This window comes from Podarcis raffonei, chromosome 9 (assembly GCF_027172205.1).
Source record: "Podarcis raffonei isolate rPodRaf1 chromosome 9, rPodRaf1.pri, whole genome shotgun sequence".
Taxonomy (NCBI): domain Eukaryota; kingdom Metazoa; phylum Chordata; class Lepidosauria; order Squamata; family Lacertidae; genus Podarcis; species Podarcis raffonei.
In genome coordinates, this window is record NC_070610.1 from 25613129 (window position 1) to 25636417 (window position 23289).

Consider the following 23289-nt stretch of genomic DNA (forward strand, 5'->3'; position numbering starts at 1 on the left):
TCTTGCCTAACAGTATACAGTGGTACCTCAGTTTACGAACTTAATCCATTCCGGAAGTCCATTCTTAAACCGAAACCATTCTTAAAATGAGGCGCACTTTCCCTTATGAGGCCTCCTGTCGGCAGTGCCCTTCCACCGTTTGGATTCCGTTCTTAGACAGAGATAAAGTTTGCAAACTGGGATACTACTTCCGGTTTTACGGAGTTCGTAAACCAAATCGTTCGTAAACAGAGCTGTTCTTAAACCAAGGTACCACTGTATTCCCTGCTGCCTTTATATGCTGTAACAGTATACGGTTTCCCTGGAATAACTATGTACACTACATACAAGTAGTAGCATTTATGTTTTTGATAGTTATATATAGCACAGATGGCTACGGGCCAACTTTTAAAGGTGAGGTGCACCAACAAGCAAATCCCTTTGAAGACCATTGGGTTTAAACTGCACGTGCAAATAGAAAACTTCAGCTGATCAATAACAGTAGCAAACCATGCTTGCCAAGGAACAATCAGGAGCATACTTAAACTTCCTGATTGCTTCTTTGCAGCCATATCTGGCATACATAGGAAATCAGCTGTGAGGTGGATGGGTGTGGTTTGAGAAAAATGGGCAGAGGTTCTTTAGCACTACTATGTAAACTAGTTAGTTAGGTTCTGCTCTTCCCTAAAGGGTTAGGCGAATGACAATACATTTAGCTGTTTCAATGTAACCTTATATGCATCTTATTGCATTTTTATTCAAAGGATTACTGTACTTTTTTGTCCTACTTGTTTTGAGTTTGCTTTGCCTTATCGTGTGTCAGGATGTGTTGCACTCTGAAATGATGGAGTTTATTAAAACATACTAAGTTTATTTGTCTATTATAATTGTAAATTAATTTCCCCTTCTCCAGATTTAATGATATCCATGTTCCTGTGAGATTAGAAAGCGTGAAATTTGCAAGCCATTGTTTAATGAACCATCCAGATTTAGCAAAAGACCTCACTGGTAAGATCTCTTATCTCCTAGATTAGATTCATTAGACAGAAGAGCATGAAGATAATAGCTCATGTACATAACATGGTGGCATGACAAATACTAACATAATTATAATATATATAAATGTTTGACTTGATTATGTTTTTAATCAGTTGAAGGATTAGAAGGATTGTTCAAGGCAAATTTTCAAATAGAATTGGAGCTGGTGTGATGGTTCTGATATTTTGCATGATTCAACATACAAAATGGAGTAGCTTATCATTTCATTAAGTGGAATCTGTGACTTTCCTCTGTTCAGTTGCTTTCCTAATTGAAGTTATAATATTAATCTCTCCCTAAACTCATGTGTTTACAATTGTAGGCTAAGGATAGGTATTTAGTATTCCTAATTTGTTGTTCTTTGATTGCAACCAAGCCAGAAGCATAAAACTGACAATGTTTTCTTTTTGTATTAGAGTACTTAAAGGTTAGGTCACATGATCCAGAAGAAGCCATTCGACATGATGTCATTGTTACAATAATAACAGCTGGCAAGAGGGACCTCTCTTTAGTCAATGACCAGTTACTTGGCTTTGTCAGAGAGAGAACACTGGACAAGAGGGTAAGATGAAGGGAATGCTATAATGTTAAAACTCATAGGGCGACAACCAGTGTCACATGAGTGGATTTCTGCTTGTGCAATAGGACCTCACCTTCCGCTCCTCTGAAGTCCCTTGTATTCCCCCAGAATCTACGCTAGAGGATCAGGGGAACTTCTAGAGCAGGTGTTGGGGCTGTACCAGGAACTACAGGGGGTGAAGGGAATTCTCATGTGGAAGTGGAAATCCTATAACAGAATAAAACTGTGAAAATGTAGCAGTTTCATGCTTCAAAGTTGTATGGATATTTTAAGTTTTTTTCATTGCACGTTGCATCACAACAACAGGCAAAAACCAGTTACTGAAATGCTCATACAACTTTCAGAATCCCTTTTTACTCCAGGCTGAGATTGTGATCCTGCATGCTGAAAAAGTGTAACAGCAACATGTCCTGTCTAAATGCTATATTATCTGCATCACATCAGGACTTGTTCTTACTATCACCACATTGACAGTTTTCAAAGTAAAAGTGACCTGTTGTGACATTTAAGCTGTCAAATGTCAGTTTCTGTTCTCAGTATTTAATTATTTAGAAACTTACAATCACATTTTAGACAAAAAATTGTATTAGTCCTGTCTCCTTTCTTCAAAGTAATCAAAACTGAACAGGGCTACTTTTGTGGATAGTGTTCTTGTCTGGCTTTTGTTTTGGGAAAAGTAAAATGTTTATGGATTTCTATGGTCCTGCAGGCTGTGAAAAAGAAGAAAAACCATAATGATGGTTCTTCCACAGCAAGTTACATTTTAGATATTTCAGAAACATTCTAGTCATTGGAAAACATACAGGGAAATTCAAACTAAAGCTACCAAGTTGTGGTGTATAATATCAGAGGCAGAATACATTTCACAAACATCTTATAATCCATGAGATTCTGTAACCACAAATATTGGGGGGTTTTCAGTGATCTAGCAAAGGCACAAAAATCCCATTTCTCATATAACATACAAAAAACAGTATCCTGCATCACTGTTTTGCCAGATATTATGAAACAATAGTTGCTGTGTCACCTGATAGTAAACAGAAATTCATTGTTTAAAATTTGTTTAAAAATAGTATTAAGAATTAGGAAAAGAATTAGGAAAATGTTTAAACACATTCACCTAGTAAAAAACTCCAAAATCTCTTAGAAGCCACTATTATATCCATAACAAGGGCGGAGATAAAAATAGGGGGACTGATGAAAGAAAAACAGTTAAAATGTTTTTTTAAAATAAAGGTTCCAAAATATTCACCAAAGGGTAATTACAAACCACCCCACTTTGAACAGATCAAGGGCACTCATTAAAGTAAGAAAAAGAGAGTATGTAATCCTGTAAACCTAAAAATGCTTTCTTTTTTCCCCTTTTAAGTGGCGAGTAAGAAAAGAAGCAATGATGGGCCTTGCCCAGCTATACAAGAAATACTGTCTTCATGCCGAAGCTGGAAAAGATGCAGCAGAGAAAGTGAGCTGGATAAAGGATAAACTTTTGCACATATATTATCAGAATAGCATTGATGACAAGTAAGTCAGTGTTAAGCCATTTCCTCAAGTGGCACAATATCCAATTTATTTATCTAAACCTATTTCTCTTTCAATACAGTGAATTACAAATCACATCACAATGTAAAACAATGCACAAATCCAATAGAAGTACCAGTAAAAACATCACAAAAGTATTAACCAAGAGCAGCCAAGACCCTTACTAATGATCAGGGAAATCCAGGGTAAATAAGCCTTTAACTGGTGGCAAAAGTACTTCAAAATAACGGCTGTTCCAAAGAAACGTAAATAAAATTTCCCATGGCTCAACTTGGCCAGCATGGAGCTATTGCTGAACAGTAGTTTGGGTAATTGGTAAGCTCTATAGGCTTACATACTCCTCCTTTCTCCCTTCTGTGATTTGAGATGATGGTAATTTGCCAGGATACTTGAATTGAGCAAACTGGTCATCACTAACCATGAGTTGCTTCAGAACCATGGATCAAAACCAGTTTGGTGATAATCTCTGGTTAGTGCCAAATAGAATCATAGAATCATAGAATCATAGAGTTGGAAGAGACCACAAGGGCCATCGAGTCCAACCCCCTGCCAAGCAGGAAACACCATCAGAGCACTCCTGACATATGGTTGTCAAGCCTCTGCTTAAAGACCTCCAAAGAAGGAGACTCCACCACACTCCTTGGCAGCAAATTCCACTGTCGAACAGCTCTTACTGTCAGGAAGTTCTTCCTAATGTTTAGGTGGAATCTTCTTTCTTGTAGTTTGGATCCATTGCTCCGTGTCCGCTTCTCTGGAGCAGCAGAAAACAACCTTTCTCCCTCCTCTATGTGACATCCTTTTATATATTTGAACATGGCTATCATATCACCCCTTAACCTCCTCTTCTCCAGGCTAAACATGCCCAGCTCCCTTAGCCGTTCCTCATAAGGCATCGTTTCCAGGCCTTTGACCATTTTGGTTGCCCTCCTCTGGACACGTTCCAGTTTGTCAATGTCCTTCTTGAACTGTGGTGCCCAGAACTGGACACAGTACTCCAGGTGAGGTCTGACCAGAGCAGAATACAGTGGCACTATTACTTCCCTTGATCTAGATGCGATACTCCTATTGATGCAGCCCAGAATTGCATTGGCTTTTTTAGCTGCCGCGTCACACTGTTGGCTCATGTCAAGTTTGTGGTCAACCAAGACTCCTAGATCCTTTTCACATGTAGTGCTCTCAAGCCAGGTGTCACCCATCTTGTATTTGTGCCTCTCATTTTTTTTGCCCAAGTGCAATACTTTACATTTCTCCCTGTTACATTTCTCCCTCCATTTCGTCCAGTTCAGACATTAAGGCATGCCACAGTCATTAAACTGTGCAAGCAGGGATTATTGATGTCTGAAATGAACCATTGTGTTTCACATCTGTTGTATGTTTTTCTTCTGATGGCCATCTTCAGGATCTTGATAGAACAACAGAATATAATTGTTCTAAATGGTTTCCAAAGGGAGAGCTGCAAAATACTAGCGTGCTGCAAGAAACACCCTGGTGCAGGCGTTCCTATGCAGCATAGATTAATTTTGTATACAAACAATTATATAATCGGGGTGGTGGTGGTGTTATTTATTTATTTATTAAATTTCTATACTGCCCTTCATCTGAGGATCACAGGGCAGTTTACAATATCAAAACACAAAATTACATAACATAGCAGCACACACAAACACCACCCTCCCCTAAAGTTTAAAAGGCCATAAGATTGTTTAAATAGCCAAAGGCCTGGGAGAAGAAGAATGTTTTTGCCTGGTGCTTAAATATATGTAACGAAGGTTAGATACAGTAGCATTCTTCCCTAATGCATGTTTGTGATACATTGTCGTAAGATTCCTTTTTGAAAATGGAATTTTAGTCTCTTGGTAATTTCTGCTGATTCTGTATTTTCATAAAGGAAAAGTGTGTGCCTTCTTTACTTGGTCCTTTTTAAAGATGTTTTCAGGGCATTTCACTGTTGAATTTGCCATTAGATGAGAGAAGTGTATTTGTTTTCTCCAGATGAACTACAGGGGCTAGTTAATTCCTTTACCTTAATTAAACACTAATTCCCATTAGTGATATTAATATTATAATTAATAATAGTAAGGGGTATTCTAAGGGACGCGGGTGGCGCTGTGGGTTAAACCACAGAACCTAGGACTTGCCAATCAGAAGGTCAGCGGTTCGAATCCCCGCGACGGGGTGAGCTCCCGTTGCTCGGTCCCTGCACCTGCCAACCTAGCAGTTCGAAAGCACGTCAAAGTGCAAGTAGGGAAGGTAAACGGTGTTTCCGTGTGATGCTCTGGTTCGCCAGAAGCGGCTTAGTCATGCTGGCCACATGACCTGGAAGCTGTACGCCGGCTCCCTCGGCCAATAAAGCGAGATGAGCGCCGCAACCTCAGAGTCTGTCATGACTGGACCTAATGGTCAGGGGTCCCTTTAAGGGGTATACCTTTAAGGGGTATTCTACAGTCTTTCAAGCAGATGCAATAGTTTCTTTGGTTTAGATCCTGAGAAGTGTTGGTAGAAGGGGGTTGCCAGAAGGTGACTATCTTTCCCCCTCCTCCACCAGTCAATCTGCTGAAAATCCTTGCTTGAGGGTTGCAAGGGCCTCACTCTTATCAAAGAGTGAGCTGTATCATGGTGGGAGAGAGGGGCTGCTGAAAACATGAGCTCATACTTACGGAAAGTGACTCCACCCAGTTTTTGGTGGACAGCCCCTCCCCATTCAGCAGGCTCCCCCAGCTCTTGACAGAGGTTTTTGGAGGAACTGCCAGGGGAGATCCACCCAAACCTGCTTGTTTTGGGATAGCAGATAATGTGGAAATGAGAGGATGATGTCCTGGTATACAAAGGCTTATGCGCATAATTTGAAAGTATGAGTATTTTGGAAAATACAAAATCTGTCAACTTATTTTCCTTTGCAGATTATTGGTGGAGAAAATCTTTGCTCAGTATCTTGTTCCACATAACTTGGAAACAGAAGAGCGGATGAAGTGCTTATATTATTTGTATGCTAGCTTAGATCCAAATGCTGTTAAGTGAGTATCCTTCTACACAGGGAAGTTCTCAGTGCTCTTTAGCAGTTGCTTTAAACACACAATATGTAAGAGGTTCAAAAACAAAATGCCTCACTGTTCAGAATACTACGTATTAGTTTACCTGTTAAGATGAGCAAACTTGTTTAAGCAATTTGCTGAACTGGGTGTCTACTAGGAGTGTACACTGGCCATAAGATTCAATTCGTATCAATAGCTGTTGCTTTGGGAAGCAGCCCTATCTGTTTCAGGTGCTGCCTGTGTCTTTGCAATTGAACTCATTATTCAGGACAGAATTTAATCGGTCCCCCTCCCCATTATGTGGGATTATAACATAACTTTAACTTTAATTTCTATTCTTAGAAGAGGATGAAATTTGCAAGCATAGCAGGTCTTTCAGAGTGGATTAAGCCTGTCCCGATCATGCACAGAAAGCTCCTGTAGCTTGCTTATTATTTTTTTAGAACAAAGAAAAAGGGCAGACTTGACTGATACGGGGTAGATACAGTGGAAATCATAGGGAAGAGGGTAGTAGAAAAATAGCATAAATCCCTAGTCTAGACGGGGGGGGGGGGTTGTCCTCCTAGCCAACAAAATGAAGATTTATCCCATTTTCCTCCACCACCACCCTTCCTCTTAATACTTAGACAGTACTCCAGTCTGCTTGAGTTTGTTTGTCAGAAAGAAAGAAAGAAAGAAAGAAAGAAAGAAAGAAAGAAAGAAGGAAGGAAGGAAGGAAGGAAGGAAGGAAGGAAGGAAGGAAGGAAGGAAAGATACATGATTGTACATTTTTGGACTTTCAAGGCCACAGAACACACAAAAGCTTAGGGAGTTCCTGTTCCACCTCATGATATATTTTTAACAGCATAAGCCGACTCAGAAACATGAGGACCTTCCCTGAGTTTTCCTCATAGTTCATAGTATGCACAGAGCCAATGTTCACTCCTAGTATCTTGTCAATAGTTGTATTTTATTCAAGGTTAGCTTCTGTATTTGGATTTTAAGACATGGTAATTTGAAATTACTAGTTGAATAAAGAGCTCAGTGAATTTTGTGTGTGTGTGCCTGTGTGCATGCATGTGCAGGCACACACTGATTAAAAACCAACTGAAAGGTGGGAAGGCATCTAGATCTTCATATACACATAATATATGTTCAGCCTTGTTGCTGGAGAAGTTATTGAGAGCAGGATATTGGGCCAACGAGATAATGTGATAGAAGAACAGTCAGCTTGGGACTCAATGTTGTATTTTTAGAATCACACTGGTTTTTCAGATTTTAACACATTTGTCATTTCTTTTATGCTTAGGGCACTGAATGAAATGTGGAAATGCCAGAACATGCTTAGGAGTCACGTGCGGGAGTTACTAGATTTGCACAAGCAACCCACTGTACGGTTTTCACAATAACTTAATTGCCTCATTTTACATTTAATGCTTTGTAACACATCTGCATATATTTTAGAATTAATATATTAAATGATGGTTTTAAACTTAATTTCAAATTCTTTCCCCCCCCCTTTTTAATTTCAAATTCTAATACTGCCTTTTTCTTAGTTCAGAACTTAGTAATCAGTATCTTAATGGAACTTTAAAGCAAGGAATCCACTCTTGCTCAGAAATATTTGTTGTCAATCCTTTACAATCAGTGACTTCTTGCATTAAAATTTTCTAATGTTCCTGAAAGAACAAACTAGAAGCAACATTTAATAGACTAAATCAGAATAATACATTACTAAATAATATTTAGCATTTTCCTTTGGGTTTTTTGAGGAAAAGACAAAAGTATCTCTTTTTGGTAATTTACACTGCAATCCAAACTCCTGATCTGCTGGCTTGGGGGCAGTGGGATAGAGCAAATGTGTTCTTCTGCGCAGACCAAAACTATGGTGCTGGCACCACTCCTCTGGTGTAGATCTTCCCATTGCTGTCATTGGCATGATTCCTACCTATGGTAGTCCACAGAAAGCCCAAAACGGGGGAGAGAGAGAGAGAGAGGTTGAGCAGGCCTAGGACTCACTGGATCCCAATTCAGTTTCACTGTAGCCACTTGACAGCATTCAGTCCAATTTGTGCCCACTCTGAATGCCAGCCTTGGCCAGTGTGACTGGTAGGGCTGTGGATGTAGTGGTGATTATGCTGCTCCATCAAATTCTACTGCTGCCTGCTTTTAGGTTAGGACTGCTTTGTTGTTGGAAATTGGCTTTTATGGGATAGCAAAACGCTAATATTTGTGTATTATTTTATTTGATGATCGTGTATTTGTAATCGTGAACCAATATACCAAAGTGGGGTGAGGGGAGAGAAGAGAGATTCTGCAACAGTAGAAGCAACTCTGGTATACAAAACTTTCTGTATAAATGTTCATTCTGAACTTCTCTTTTCAGTCAGAAGCAAACAGTGCTGCTATGTTTGGAAAGCTGATGACCATAGCAAGTAAGATCTGTAGATGAGTATTACATTGTTTTTTTCAGTACAACTAAAGCTGCTACTATAAACTACCTTTTTGAATTTCAATTCTATAGAAAATCTTCCTGATCCTGGGAAGGCACAAGACTTTGTGAAAAAGTTCAATCAGGTTCTTGGTGATGATGAGAAGCTTCGTTCTCAGCTTGAACTATTAATCAGTCCTACCTGCTCCTGTAAGCAAGCAGATGTCTGTGTGGTAAGAACCAGGTTTTTACTATTGTTTCCAGTATAGATAGGCTATGTTTCTTTTATGCATTTCTGAACAGGAATACCACAATAAAAATATGGGGCTTTGACATGGTAGGAAGGGTCAGAAAGATGAGCCAAGAAGTCAGGGATGCTCCTGATAATGGAAAATCCTTAGGAAGTGTATATACACATGCCTGGGTACTCCTAAATGTTTACCCACAAGCAAGTTTTACTGGCTTGGTTCACACAAAATATTAAACTGTTGTTTAAAATAAGCAATAGTTTAAATAAGTGCACACTTTGCTTTTCCTCCACTCCTAAGAAGGCCCCTATTCTGGTGAGAAGAAAGTACCGTATTTTTCCATGTATAAGACACCCCCTACTTTTGGGGACCCCAAATTTAGAAAATGGGCATATGCACTATCCACGTATAAGATGCCCCCATATTTTTAACCTTATTTTAAAATAAGAAAACCTAATCTTATACACGGAAAAGTATGGTACTTTTATCTGTCTGCTGCTGCTTCACTGCATACCCCGGTGTGGCACAGTTAAAATAAAGGTGATCTGCCCAGCTCAGTCACTCGTGTCTCAGTAACACACCAGGTCAACCACCATGATAAAATCTTGCTGTCTTGCTGTGGACAGGAAATTTATGGAGGACAGGTAACTTTAATTTGGGCTGACCTGTCAATGATCACCACACCACCGGAGCAGAGGATTCACTGACATTCTCTCCCAAGTTCTGAAAGCTGAGAGATAGTCCAAAAAGGGTGATACTTTAATATAACTTTTGCCCCTTCTTCCAGCCATTAGTGGGGGGTGGGAAACCCCCACAAAAAAATTAGTCATTCATGCTTGAAGGTTGTACCTAGTTCACACATTTAATTAAGGCTAGAATAAATTTAGCTCTGTTTAGCAGTATTTGAGCTATGGAGCTTGTGTGGCTTTTGTTTTTGTTTGTTTGTTTGACTCATTCAGAGTATTGCTTGTACAAATTGTCATAACTTAATCCTTTTATTTTATTCAGAGGGAGATTGCACGGAAACTTGCTAATCCTAAACAGCCAACCAATCCTTTCCTGGAGATGGTAAAATTTCTTTTGGAAAGAATTGCCCCTGTACACATTGACTCAGAAGCCATCAGGTAAGCTTGACCGACAGCTGTCCCATCTTAGTGTTTTTGCAAGGCATCTCTTTACTGTTGCTAATATGAGTTTCTTTTGAAATCTGATTTATACACTTAAAAGTAGTTAGGAATGAGTTTAAACCAATTAATAAAAAATAAGATTTGCTTTTAAAAATAAAATGGAATATTGAACAAAGGTGAAGGTATGTTGAAAATTTTATTGAAATAAGAATATTTCAATAATCTAGATTATTGTGAAAATAAGCAATATTCAGAAGAAAACTGGAATATTAGACTGACTTGGTTACATAGATGTCTCCTTTTTTTTTACAAAGAAATAGTAGATTGAATGTGTGTATAATATGTAAGCTGTAAGTGTACATTTAAGCTCCCCCCCCCCCCAATTTTTTTTCTTAGCGCATTAGTAAAGCTGATGAATAAATCGATAGAAGGGACAGCTGATGATGAAGAGGAGGGTGTAAGCCCCGATACAGCTATTCGTTCAGGGCTTGAACTTCTCAAGGTACTGTCTGTAAAATTACTTGTTTAGTAATACTTCTAAATTCACTACACTGCAGTCCATTTCAGTATTCTTTGGAAGAGTCAGTGCTGCTTCTTGACATTTAAAACCTTTCTTCAAATGCTGACATTCACTTGAAGAAACCTATGGAATGGGCCAGCTACAATCCCTTTTAATCTCTTTGTACATTGCAATAATGCAGTGAATTTTAGATGTATGTTGTCCTAGGTATTAGCACAATAAATTGCATTGTGTGTAGAAGGATTAGATCGGGGTTGCCAGCCTTTTTTTGGATGAGTGGTCACAGTTCAAATTTTGAGAAAGTGCTGTGGGCTTGAGGGACAAAATGCCCTGGGGGCACTGAACAGTTCTCATGGATGTCAAGGTGGCTGTGGCACAACACAAAATTAGACAAAATATAATGAGTAAAATATAAGCAGTATAGCAGCTTTATAAGGTAAGAAAAGAACACCATGGAAGTGTGGATGGGAAGTCAATCGATATGAGAGATTTATTCTGATGGTGGTTTAAAAGAATTTGTAAAATTTGAAAAGCTAATACAAAAAAGTTATTAAAAATAATAAACTCTGAAAGTCAAGAATTGGGACTTCCACAATATAATCTTAGTGTTTCCCACCCCTTCCTTTGAGGCAAGCACAAAGGGAAATGAATCTATATTTAGATTTATACTCTGCCCCACTCCCAGATATTCAGGATTCATTCATGAATATGTTTTTCTAATTTGTTTTGATATGTGTCCATAGGTTCTGTCTTTCACGCATCCTACCTCGTTCCACTCTGCAGAGACGTATGAATCTCTCCTGCAGTGCCTCAGGATGGAAGATGATAAAGTAGCAGAGGCAGCCATTCAGATATTCAGAAACACTGGGCACAAAATAGAAACTGATCTGCCCCAGATACGATCGTGAGTGCATTTCTTCAAATACCATAAATGCATTTGGTACTGTCTTATCTTTCAGCTTTTTGATACTAGACAATCTTTTTCTTGCTGGTGCAAATACGTATAACCTCATTGCCCATTACTATTGCATCCCTTATAATTCAGAGGTTTTCAACCTTTTTGAGTCCACGGCTCCCTTGACCAACTGCATTCTTTCTGCGGCACCCATCTGGGGCTCAGGAGCCCAGTTATGTCACCCCTTGCCTGCAGAAATGGCAGCCTCTCACCCGGTTTTGAACATCCTCCTTGTGGAGTGTTCCCTCAGCCTCCTCTCTCCTTGGGAGTCCTCTGGGCAGCCACTGCGGCCACCCCTGGTCTCTGAGCTGCCCATCCTGCCCCAAAAGAGATGTCTTCCAGAGGTACCATTTACCTGCAGAGCTTATAGCCAGGGCTTTGGCTTTAAGCAAGCTGAGAGGGCACCAGAGGAGGGAGGGAGGGAAAGAAAAAGGGGCAGAGGCCAGTGTTGCCCATGACACCCCTGACCATCATTCAAGGCACCCCAGGGTGTCACGGCACACTGGTTGAAAACCACTGCCTTGATTTGTAGTTAGATTTTTTGCCGGGTTGGGAAGAGCGGTGAACCTTGGTGCTCATGTATGTCTTAAGACCATAAAAGAGCCATGCTTGGATCTCTTTTAATCTAGCATCCCATTTCATGTGGGTGATGGTGGGGGTTGTCAATGACCAATGCATTTGAACTACCTTTCCACCTAAGAATGTGTGCTCTTAATTTAATTTTATATGGTGGTTCTCTATGTTCCAAAAAAATCTTGCACTGACTTCCTGCAAACATTACAGGAATTTATTTTTGGTATAATTTTTTTTTGTGCTAACTCTGTACAGAACCCTTATTCCTATTTTGCATCAGAAAGCAAAGAGAGGAACACCTCACCAAGCAAAACAAGCTGTCCACTGTATACATGCCATATTTTCAAATAAAGAAGTTCAGCTTGCACAGATTTTTGAGGTAGGTTTGTCTGACTTCTTAAAAGCCATGAAAGGGTGGAATCACAATTATCAGACCTTTTGAAATTATTATAACAACCCAGGGTTTTCAAGGAATATACAGTGGTACCTCGGGTTAAGTACTTAATTCATTCCGGAGGTCCATTCTTAACGTGAAACTGTTCTTAACCTGAAGCACCACTTTAGCTAATGGGGCCGCCGCACCGCCAGAGCACAATTCCTGTTCTCATCCTGAAGCAAAGTTCTTAACCTGAAGAACTATTTCTGGGTTAGCGGAGTCTGTAACCTGAAGGGTATGTAACCTGAAGTGTATGTAACCCGAGGTACCACTGTATAACACTTCAAGAAGTGATCAGGGTCCACTAGTAGTTAGCAATATTTTACTTCCATTAGAAGTATTAGAAAATTAACTAATGCTTTATATGATTGACTGAAGGACTGAAAGTTAAGGGCACATTTGTCAATGGATTGAAACTATTTTTGTTCTGGTGTTTTACTGTAGCAGGAATGTTGACTGCACTTTGTTTCTTTTTAAATAAGCCTGCATATAATATAGTCAGTTAAAGGCACGTAATTGATAGCTGATAAACATCGCTTGACAAGTGGTGGTTTCACTTGGTAAGTTCTTCAGGTACAATTCAAGTTGCAACAACACTTCAAGCTGCCATTATTCCTCACCTCTATAGTGTCTTGATGGAATGGAAGAGTTCTTCATTCCAGCATGCCCTTTTGACACCTGGTGATAGAAAGAACTTTACAACATAAGATCAGCCCAAGGCTCATATAGTCCATCACTCTGTTGTCACAGGGATCAATCAGATCCCTGTGAGAAGCCCATAAGCAGGATCTGAGCGCACTAGTGATCTCCTCACTTGCGATTTCTAGCCTGGTAGATAGATAGATAGATAGATAGATAGATAGATAGATAGATAGATGATAGATAGATAGATATTACCATACTGCCTCCAACAGCAAAAGCAGAACTTAGCCTTCATGACTAGTAGCCATCAATAGCCGTATCCTCCCCGAATTTGTCATATCCAGCAAGACTTTATACTCAAAACTGATTCAAATGTCTTTTCCTGTTTGAATATCAAGCCATTCTGACATTATGAATTCTAGAAAGTTCAGTTTATCTACTTACACCTTTACTCATGAATTTGACTATTTTGTATTGAAGACAAAGTAGGAATAGACCATGCCAGACCCATTCCTCAGTTTCAGTACTGCACTTGGTTTAGTTTTAGGTTTTTAACAGGAAGTAAACAAATTGTGTACAATCATACCTCGAGTTGAATGTGCTTCAGGTTGAGTGCGTTCGAGTTGCGCTCCGTGGCAACCCAGAAGTAACGGAGCACGTTAGTTCCGGGTTTTGCCACTCACGCATGTGCAGACACTCAAAATGACGTCATGCGCGGAAGCGGCAAAACGCAACCCGTGCACGCGCCATTGCGTCTTGCATTCCGGTCGCGATGCAAATGGGGCTCTGGAACAGATCCCGTTTGCATCCCGAGGTACCACTGTACTTAGCTGCTTGCCAAGCAAGCAAAGTCTTTGGTTTAATGAAGTTTAATGTGCATGTTCTGGACACAGCTCTAGATGTTATAATGCAATGTTGCCCCCATAACCATTCCCAAAGGATGCAGGAAAGATGTTCAAGCCCTATAATTTGATACTGGGCACTGAGGAACCATAACACAACTTGGTATGTATGTTAACATATAATTCTCCATTTGCAACATGACTCCCAGCTTGACCCCTGCACCCATTTTAAATGGGCAAGAAAAGCTACAATTCACTGTAATACAATGTCTTCCTTGAGAGGTCACAGTGGAACTCGGCATATATATTTATGACACACTGCTCTGATTAACCTCCAACTCCACACTTATGCCCAAGGGGCAAAAGTAAGATGCAAAATGGAATGTGAATTGAGCCTTCCCAAACTGTTCGCTTACCTCGAGTGATGTGTGCCTGCTTGTGCAACTGTACTTACAGTTTCTTTAATCTCCCCCTGAAGCCCCCTGCACCCTCCAATCTGTTCCAGAGGTTCCCTCAATATTCCAGAGCAGATTTTGAGATGGGGGGGACAGACGAAGGAGAAGCCCCATGGTATGAGCAAATGCCCACTTCTATTACATTGGACCATATCCCATGTCTTTATCATACCCTTCCTCCAAGGAGCTCATTGGATATGAACTCTTCTACCCAATTGCAGATGGTGTAGCATAAAGCGCTTCTGAAAATAAGATGGATGTAGGGAACAAGTTGCTCTCTTGGTGTAGAGTGCTTAAGGTATTTGATTTTTAATATATTGGTTCATACCAGTATATTAAATTGAGTAAGAAACTGAGCCTGTACTGCATTTTGGGTCTTCTTGAGATATATATTTGTAACAGAACTATACAGGTTAGTATTTTTTTTTTGGAAGTACGTTAATGTGCAATAATTCTTCTCTCTCCTCCTCCAGCCTCTAAGTAGAAGTTTGAATGCTGATGTTCCAGAGCAACTTATAACACCATTAGTTTCTTTGGGTCACATTTCCATGTTGGCACCAGACCAGTTTGCATCACCAATGAAATCCGTAGTTGCAAATTTCATTGTAAAAGATCTCCTGATGAATGACAGGGTAAGGCTCAGAGCGATATAATGGCTTTATGGTAAGAATGAAGAATGTTACGTAAATATCTGGTGCTATATGAGCTTGCAAGATGAAGGCAAAATATATTAAAATTCTTTTTTAAATTCTTTTGTGCATTTAAAAAAATTGCTATCAATCATGCATAAATCTTTGCAGTCTACAGGTGAGAAAAATGGGAAATTGTGGTCCCCAGATGAAGAGGTTTCTCCAGAAGTCCTAGCAAAGGTACATTAGTTTCTTACCTTTAACTGTAAGGCATAGCAATTTCTCACAAAAATGTACAACAGTATTAAATCTATTTGTCAATATAAACATAAACAGTATAGCTTGGCCTTTGTAACGTATCGGCCTTCAAAGAAATTCAGTTTCTGTATGTCTGGTCGTACAAGTACGTTGCTCTTTATTTGCTGATAAAGGTTTGTTTCATTAAATGCTCTTCGAAGTTGGTGTAATTAATTTGTTACAAATGCCTACTTAATCTCTGTTCAGCTAATACATGTGAAATGATGTGATATTTGCTTCTTGCCTTATAATGAAATAGCTTTTTAAAAATTTCTTATTGTTACTTTTATGTTATGTAAATGAAAATGGAACAAGGTAAGTAAATGAATAAATGCTTAGAATCTAGACAACCATCTCCTAAAACTGAAGTTAGAAGGCTTTACGGTCTTAAAAATGGAATTACCTGTCTTAAGTAACAAGTTCACATTTTTTCAGTTGTTTCTACAGTACATGAATACATACATTCAAATATATGATAAAGCAAATTGAAAGAAAATGTGAGAAGCATGTTGCAAAAGTATTAATCTTCCTTTTTTCCAATCCGGTTTTTGTGTTATGTCTTGGCACAGGAATCACCAACCCAGTGCCATTGGGCACCAAGTTAGGGACCCTTGTGTATGGGGTCGGGAGGGATTTTTAAAAATTGCAAGTGCTTCCTTCACCCTTGGTGGGGCATTTCTGAATGTGTGGGTGCTCAAGTATGCTGTGCATGTGTGATTGAGAGAGATGCACTTGGCTGGGGGGGTGAGATGTGGGAGGGAGGGAAGGGATGGGTTTATGTGTAGCCTTAGATATTTGTGGTGTGCATGTGTGAGAGGGAGGGATATATTCATCTGTGGTTTGTTTGTATGTTGTGGTCTGAGAAAGAGAGAGGGAGATGCGCTTGGCAGAGATGCATGTGTTCCTGTGGTCTGTAGGTGTGTATGCTGAGTTTGAAAGAATAAATGAGTGGTGTAGCCACCTTGTATTTTCCCCCTGATACTCAGGCTCCCTGCTGTTACTAGTCAGCAACAGGATCATTGTCTATGTGTGTGGAAAATATTGTGTCACCTCCAGAGTCAGAACCAGGAAGACATAGCTGACATCCCCCGGCAAGCATGAGCTTGTCAGAGTGGGATGAGGGAAGTAGCAGTGACCATACTCTCTCGAATTTTGTTTTATGCCATAGCAGCTGTGTTGTGTTCTGACTTAACGGCAGCTGTTTTGTGACTGGCACCCAGAGTGTTTTCTCAAAATTAGAAATGGGCCCACTGGTCCAGAAAGGTTGGTGACCCTTGTTTAACATGAAATTCACACAGGTTTTTTCTATTCTGAAATTGAATGTGAATACAATTTTCAGTCGTTATATTTCAATAGAGGAGGCTCTCAGATCGTAGGCGGTGAACTAAAATATACTTAGTAATGCTGTTAGAAGTATCAATGACTTGATTTTATCTGCTAATAGGTTCAAGCAATTAAACTTCTAGTACGTTGGCTTTTGGGTATGAAGAATAACCAGTCAAAATCTGCAAATTCAACACTCCGGTTACTATCAGCTATGTTGGTCAGTGAAGGAGACTTGACAGAACAGAAGAGAATTAGGTAAGACTTCCCCCAAATTTTCACTGATAACAGTTGATATTTATGTCCCGATCCATCAAGTTGCTTAGAAGCAAGAACTGTGTATATAGAATTTATTGCGGTGGATGATGAAGCCACTGGATTGGGTAATTCCCTCATCACGTGATGGAGGCAGGAGCACAGAATTGTGGTAGGCAGGCTTAAATTAGTTTTTCAGACTCGCCAAGCAGCAATAATCAATGTACATACCTAGAAAAGAAATCTGAACATACCTGCCTACCTCCCCCTGGCTGATGACATGCCCCCAAAATAAATAATGTAACTCCTTAAACAGAGGAACAAAGGGAACCCTTAAATAAAGCCTTGGCTGTAGTCTGAAATTAGCACAACTGCAGACTACAGCAGGGAGGGTTGCAGTGTCTTCATCGTCCACCTTATAAATCTACTCTTCAGTTAAGACCAATTGTTCTTTCCCTTATTAGATCTGAAAGAGAGGACACAAAACATTTATTTTGTTTGTTTGTTTGTTTTTAACATTTTCTAGTGTTCCAGACAGACAAATAAACGTACATATAGTGTTTCCATTTTAAATTCATGGAGTATTTTTTCACATTTCGTTTACATTCTGGATGAGTCACTTGTCCTATGCATTGTGCAGTTGGGGGAAGAGAGAGAGCTGGGGGGTAATGATCTTTGGTTCTATTGCATAGTGTTTGTGCAGGGGTTTTGTGTCAGCATCACATGGGTAGGTCCTTTATTTGTATACTTATTTTTGTGGGCAGCTACAGCTCACAGTGTGTTTTGGGATGAGTTTTCTCATTTACGTTGCAGTGTGCGTAAAATTTACATGGTAATGTTCACAGCATGGTGACCAGGAAGTTAGTTACTCAGCTAGAAGTTATGACATTTCCATGAAATTCTAGAAGTTTCATACTGCGTATGCATCTTTAGACACAAGGTTGTCTTCTGAGAGACAGGGATGATTGTCTTCTCTTGTATGCAGCAAATCTGATATGTCCCGTCTACGTCTGGCTGCTGGCAGTGCCATAATGAAGCTTGCACAGGAGCCCTGTTACCACGAAATTATTACCCCAGAGCAATTCCAACTCTGTGCATTGGTCATTAACGTAAGTAATTGTCTTTGAAGAGCTGTGAGAGGAACAATTAATTAAGGTAGGGCACATTCCCTATCATAAAGCTACTGTTTAGTCTAAGATGACCTGTCTTTCTTTCCTTAAACCAGAGCTTTCCAGAATGTGTGTCATGACACATTAGTGTGTCGGCTGCAGTGTGTCATGTGAACGCTCTCTGCACTTCTCCCGGGACTGGAAAGGGGTTAATTTAACCTCCAGTTTGCTAGTAAAACTGAATTACTGTGTTGTGAAATGAAGCATGTCTAAAAAGTGTGTCACCAACGTGAAAAGTTTGGAAAGCTCTGCCTTAAACTTTGCAGATACTGCAAGCATATTTTACTGTTTCACAGAATTGTTTCTGTTGACACCCATATGGTTTGCTAAGTTGCACTTGTCCTATTCTTTTCCTCTCTTGCAGGATGAATGTTACCAGGTGAGGCAGATATTTGCTCAGAAGCTGCATAAAGCACTGGTAAAATTACTGCTCCCATTGGAGTACATGGCAATATTTGCATTGTGTGCCAAAGACCCCGTAAAAGAAAGGAGAGCGCATGCAAGACAGTGCTTACTTAAAAATATAAGTATACGGCGAGAGTACATTAAACAGAACCCCATGGCCAATGGTTAGTAAATTTGCTTGCAAGTAAAATTGTATCTTGTGGCATTTTTATTTCAAATTCTGTTTTTTTGGTTGTGGTTGAAGAATATAGTAGTTGTGTTCATATATGCTCTGAGAGGTCATTCCTTAAATCTTCCAATAATCACACAATTGAATTAGCTTCACAATATTTTTGTAAAATGTGTTACAGCTATATTGCTTACTTGCATAATAGAAAATTAGAAAAATCTCTGGTGTTGGCTATGTGTCTTTACATTATGCTTAGAACATGTTTATATTATGTTATTCCAGAAAAGCTGCTATCCCTGCTGCCTGAATATGTGGTACCATACATGATTCACTTGCTGGCCCATGATCCAGATTTTACAAAACCTCAAGATGTTGATCAGCTTCGTGATATCAAAGAGTATGTGTCATTCTCTATTGGATATTTGAAAAATGCTAATTTAGATGTTGGATAGATATAGCCCCCAAACTTTCATTTCGCAGTTCTAACAAAGAGAACAATGCCCATTTTTTACTGTAAACTTCACAATTGTTGCTATTTGTTAAATTTATATATCACTCTTCATCCGAAGATCATAGGGCAGTTCACAACACAAATTTAGGATTTCCTCAGGAACTCGTAAAAACATTCATTTTTAAAAAAAGAACTTAATAAAAAGAATTTAAAAAAACAAAAAAACATTCATTTTGGTGGCTTTTGTTCACACAGTGCATTTTGTTAAATTCATATATTCTACTCCTCTAAGTTGCTCAGAATGTTGTTTAGGTATTCAAAGGCAGTCTGCCAGGCAGGCAGCTTACTGGACCAGACCTGCCTTTTTTCCACAGTAGATAGAACCGCGTCATGTGTCCTCAATGCATTCTGAAGAAAGTCTTAGCATCTGAAAAATTATGCGACAGCAGGCTTGAGCACACTGTTGTTGCTGCATGGAGACTGGTTTCCATGATGGCTACCCTTTTTGGGTAATCATGGTTGTTAATTTGGGGGCAGGGGAGGTTGGTTTTCAAATTACCAGGCTCTGCAAATTTGAGAGGATTCTACTTACTAAGCTTCCAGGTCATATTTTCCAAAGCTTCAAACCCCCCCCCCCCGCATTCCTTCTCCCAGCTTCTCCCCAACTTCTAAGGACTTCTTCCTGTGGCTTGCAATTCCCTCCTTTTGCCCTAATTTGGGTGGGTAGGGATGGTCAAATTTCTAGTTCATTGTATTGCTAAAATCATGTATTGTGGGATACCTGGACATAGCATTTTGAGCTGGAAGGGAGGTGTTTTCAGACTCAAGTATGCTTTCTTTCTGGGGAATGTTGTTAGTGGTGTTACATGCAACTCTTAGCGTTGGGGTGTTTCGATTTCATTAGGTGCCTTTGGTTCATGCTGGAAGTCTTAATGACAAAAAACGAAAACAACAGCCATGCCTTCATGAAAAAGATGACAGAAAGTATCAGACTTACGCGGGATGGACAGTCTCCAGATGAGCCAAAAGCCAATGAAGTAAGAAATGTGGTGGAAAGAGATTGGTTTTGAAGTCAGTTTTTGAACAAGATGAACAGAATGCTTCAGAGCAAGCAATAAGCCAGAATCTCATTTCTCTCCAGAGAGAATTTTAGTTGTAAGCATTTTGTGTTAGCAATCTCATGTTTACAGAGCGAAAAAGTTAATCCGGCAGAATGTAGTTGTCATCAAGCAAGCAAAATCTTGTTTTGTTTTCTTCATTCCTCCTCCTCTTCTTCCTTTGCCACGTTGAATGTTTGTTTTGTGATTGCAAAAAAAGCCAACCACCACAAAATTCCCACAGAAGGGAAAGCCCTGGATCTCCTCTTACTTGGGGCCCTTTTCTGAGCACTTGGCACAAATAAGAGTTCTCTCCTCCCCCACTTCATATGGCAGCAGTTTGCTGATCTATTTCACTGGCTAGGATATGGTCCAGCCACAGCACAGGTGCTAAATCAGCTACATTGGCTAATGTTATGGTTCGAATCTGGGATCAAACGAGAGGAGTGACTTTGCCCCTCTAACCTCATAAGCCATAAAGGGAGGTCTTGTTAGGGGCATCACATTGCAGTCTCTGAATTTCCCACCTAAGTTTCAGTATTTTCTTACTTGCTATGGGCAAAGGTTAGCCACCAGTTAACAGAGTTAGGAAGAAGCTTTTGCTGCCAGTGAGGGAGTGGTGTTACCTCCCTCATATGTGTGGTTTATTGTAGAGTTTTGTATTTCATGCTCCAATGACAAGAACAGCCCAGAAGATCAGTTCCATGCCATTTTGGCTTGAGATTCCTGCTAGCCTCTCCAGTGTTCTTTCAGCATGTGGGTTGAGTGGTGGTATCAGTCACCATTTGGACTGTTGGATGGATCCTTGCCCCACATCACACCAAATTCTGCTAGCTGTAATTAAATATGGACAGATCAAGTCTAAACCAGTCTATATCAATGTTGAATATGTTTATTCATAAGTCCATCCTGTCCCACTTCCATGTTTATCTGAAAATCAACACGAAAAATTCATATTTCATTACATATCTTCTTATAAAATACCATTTCATCTCTATGTACTCATTTCTAAGCATATATTACCTGAAATACTCATTGTTAATATATTTTGATAGGGGTATTTTGAGCAAAGAGCTGTCACAGAATTTGGAGAAGTGCAAAATACAAAGGATAATTTTGTGCCGATCTGCACATTAGTTTAGGAGGTGTGGATTGGATCACAGAAATCACATTTCTCAAATATAACTAGCTGTAATCAATTTATGTTACAACCTTTTTAAAAAAACACCATTTCAGTCTCTGTAGTTCTTCTCCTCTTACCGTGTGTTGGGGGGACTAGTTTATTGAAACAATAAGAAGCTAGGAATTGTATTCAACTAACCTCTTCATCATATTCTTCAATTTCAGTAGCTCTGCTCTGAGTAGGACTAGCTGTTACAGCAAGCTACTTAAACCTTAGTCCTGTGTGTTTGTAAAATTTAGAAAAAGCTTGCTTCATTTTGTTCAAAAGTATAGTGTAGAAAATTAGGCAGGATTTGCACTGGGAGATAATATGTCTATGGGGAATTCCATTTTTTAAAAAAAGCATAAAATAAGTCTGTAATGTAATTGGCATACTGATTTCTATATGCTATAGTTACATTTGTTTTACGTTGTAAAGTGATTTCTAAAGTCCTTTTACAATCCCCCCCCCCACAGAAACTCTATACTGTATGTGACGTGGCCCTGTGTGTAATCAACAGCAAAAGTGCTTTATGTAATGCAGAGTCTCCAAAGGATCCTGTATTGCCAACCAAATTTTTTACGCAACCTGAAAAGGTAATTTTCTAAAACAAACAAATCTTTTTGTGTTCTCTTCTACTTAAGCATACCTTCGAATATGGGAACTTCGTTCTTGGTTGTATTTTCTAAAGTACCTATTTAGATAATTACCTAACTATTGCCATGTTCTCTTCCTCTCCCGTGAAACCAAATTGCTCTTAAAACTTCTTTGTGGTCCTATTCTTTGGACATTCAGCAGTATTGAATCTGCCATTACTAGAATATAGTGAAAGTGACAAGCTAAAGAAATTAAATATACAGGTGTCTATAATATGCAAAATCAGTAGTACTTTCAAAAGCACTCTCATAACAGGACAAAAGTTTACTCTGTTTAGCTTAGTGCTTATTTCTTAAATATGCTTTAGGACCTTGGATTAGTGAGCCACTGTTGAACATTGAGCTGACTGCCTAGTTTTCTGATTGAGCTTTTATAGAGGTGTTTAGATCCTATTATTATAATGATTACATGCACCTCAGGGTGGCTAGCAGCAATTGAAACCAATACGTACTGTATTAAGGTGTTATCCAATTTTAATCATCCTTGGATAGACCCAATGAATCCATTTATTTTAGTGAGTCTGCTCTGAGTATGACCATTGAATATCTCCCCAAAATGTTCCATAGAACAACAATACAAAACAGAGGTTCCTCAGATAATTTTCTTTCCAAGATTCCAGTTTTAACTTAAATGACAAAACAAAACCCTGCTGGACAAGACAGGTCCCCCCCCCCGTTGAAACATAGTGGAAAGGGCCTCTAAATGCTCCTCTGCTTGAAATGCAATTCACTGTGTAACCCCACCAGGACCCTGGGCTCATAAAACAAGTCTCACACTTCTTGGGTTGCGGTCCTGTTTTATGAACAAAGTTTACTTGGGGGAGGAGCTATTTTGAATAAGGGTAGGGAACATTTGGTCCACTAGATGTTAGGACTCCAATGTCCATCAGCCCCAGCCAACATGGTCAATGGCCAGGATGATTGGAATTGTCGTCAGCATCATTTGGAGGACCAAACGTTCCTCCCCTCTGATTTAGAAGCACTTGTTCTTGAAAACTGGAAAGCATTTCAGAATCTCTGCTCCCTGTCAAATTACATAATCTATCCTGAAAATACTAAATAACTTCTCTTTTTCTCTTCCCCCCCAAAGGATTTTTGCAATGAAAGGAATTATATTTCGGAAGAGATGAGAGTTCTTCTCTTAACCGGAAAGGTGTTGTTTCTACTTTTTTTTATTTGACACGTATAAACGATGAACCCTTTCAATTTCTGAGAAATGATAAAATTAAGCAGAGGCTTGACAACCATATGTCAGGAGTGCTCTGATGGTGTTTCCTGCTTGGCAGGGGGTTGGACTCGA

At 39.4% G+C, this 23289-nt stretch overlaps 1 protein-coding gene across 6 annotated transcripts in view; it reads left to right on the forward strand.

Annotated features, from left to right (window-relative positions):
• Window positions 1-23289, forward strand: part of PDS5A (PDS5 cohesin associated factor A) — a 53504-nt gene that overhangs the window by 21391 nt on the left and 8824 nt on the right. For all 6 annotated transcript variants that reach the window (XM_053402021.1, XM_053402018.1, XM_053402019.1 and 3 more), the window contains exons 10-29: window positions 893-987; window positions 1434-1579; window positions 2967-3118; window positions 6037-6150; window positions 7457-7538; window positions 8534-8582; window positions 8672-8811; window positions 9835-9950; window positions 10350-10455; window positions 11217-11377; window positions 12257-12380; window positions 14850-15008; window positions 15177-15245; window positions 16747-16883; window positions 17866-17989; window positions 18414-18618; window positions 18906-19020; window positions 19979-20111; window positions 21810-21929; window positions 23080-23142. In XM_053402021.1, the coding sequence (XP_053257996.1) occupies window positions 893-987; window positions 1434-1579; window positions 2967-3118; window positions 6037-6150; window positions 7457-7538; window positions 8534-8582; window positions 8672-8811; window positions 9835-9950; window positions 10350-10455; window positions 11217-11377; window positions 12257-12380; window positions 14850-15008; window positions 15177-15245; window positions 16747-16883; window positions 17866-17989; window positions 18414-18618; window positions 18906-19020; window positions 19979-20111; window positions 21810-21929; window positions 23080-23142 (2410 nt within the window). The remainder of the gene's footprint in view (window positions 1-892; window positions 988-1433; window positions 1580-2966; window positions 3119-6036; window positions 6151-7456; window positions 7539-8533; window positions 8583-8671; window positions 8812-9834; window positions 9951-10349; window positions 10456-11216; window positions 11378-12256; window positions 12381-14849; window positions 15009-15176; window positions 15246-16746; window positions 16884-17865; window positions 17990-18413; window positions 18619-18905; window positions 19021-19978; window positions 20112-21809; window positions 21930-23079; window positions 23143-23289) is intronic.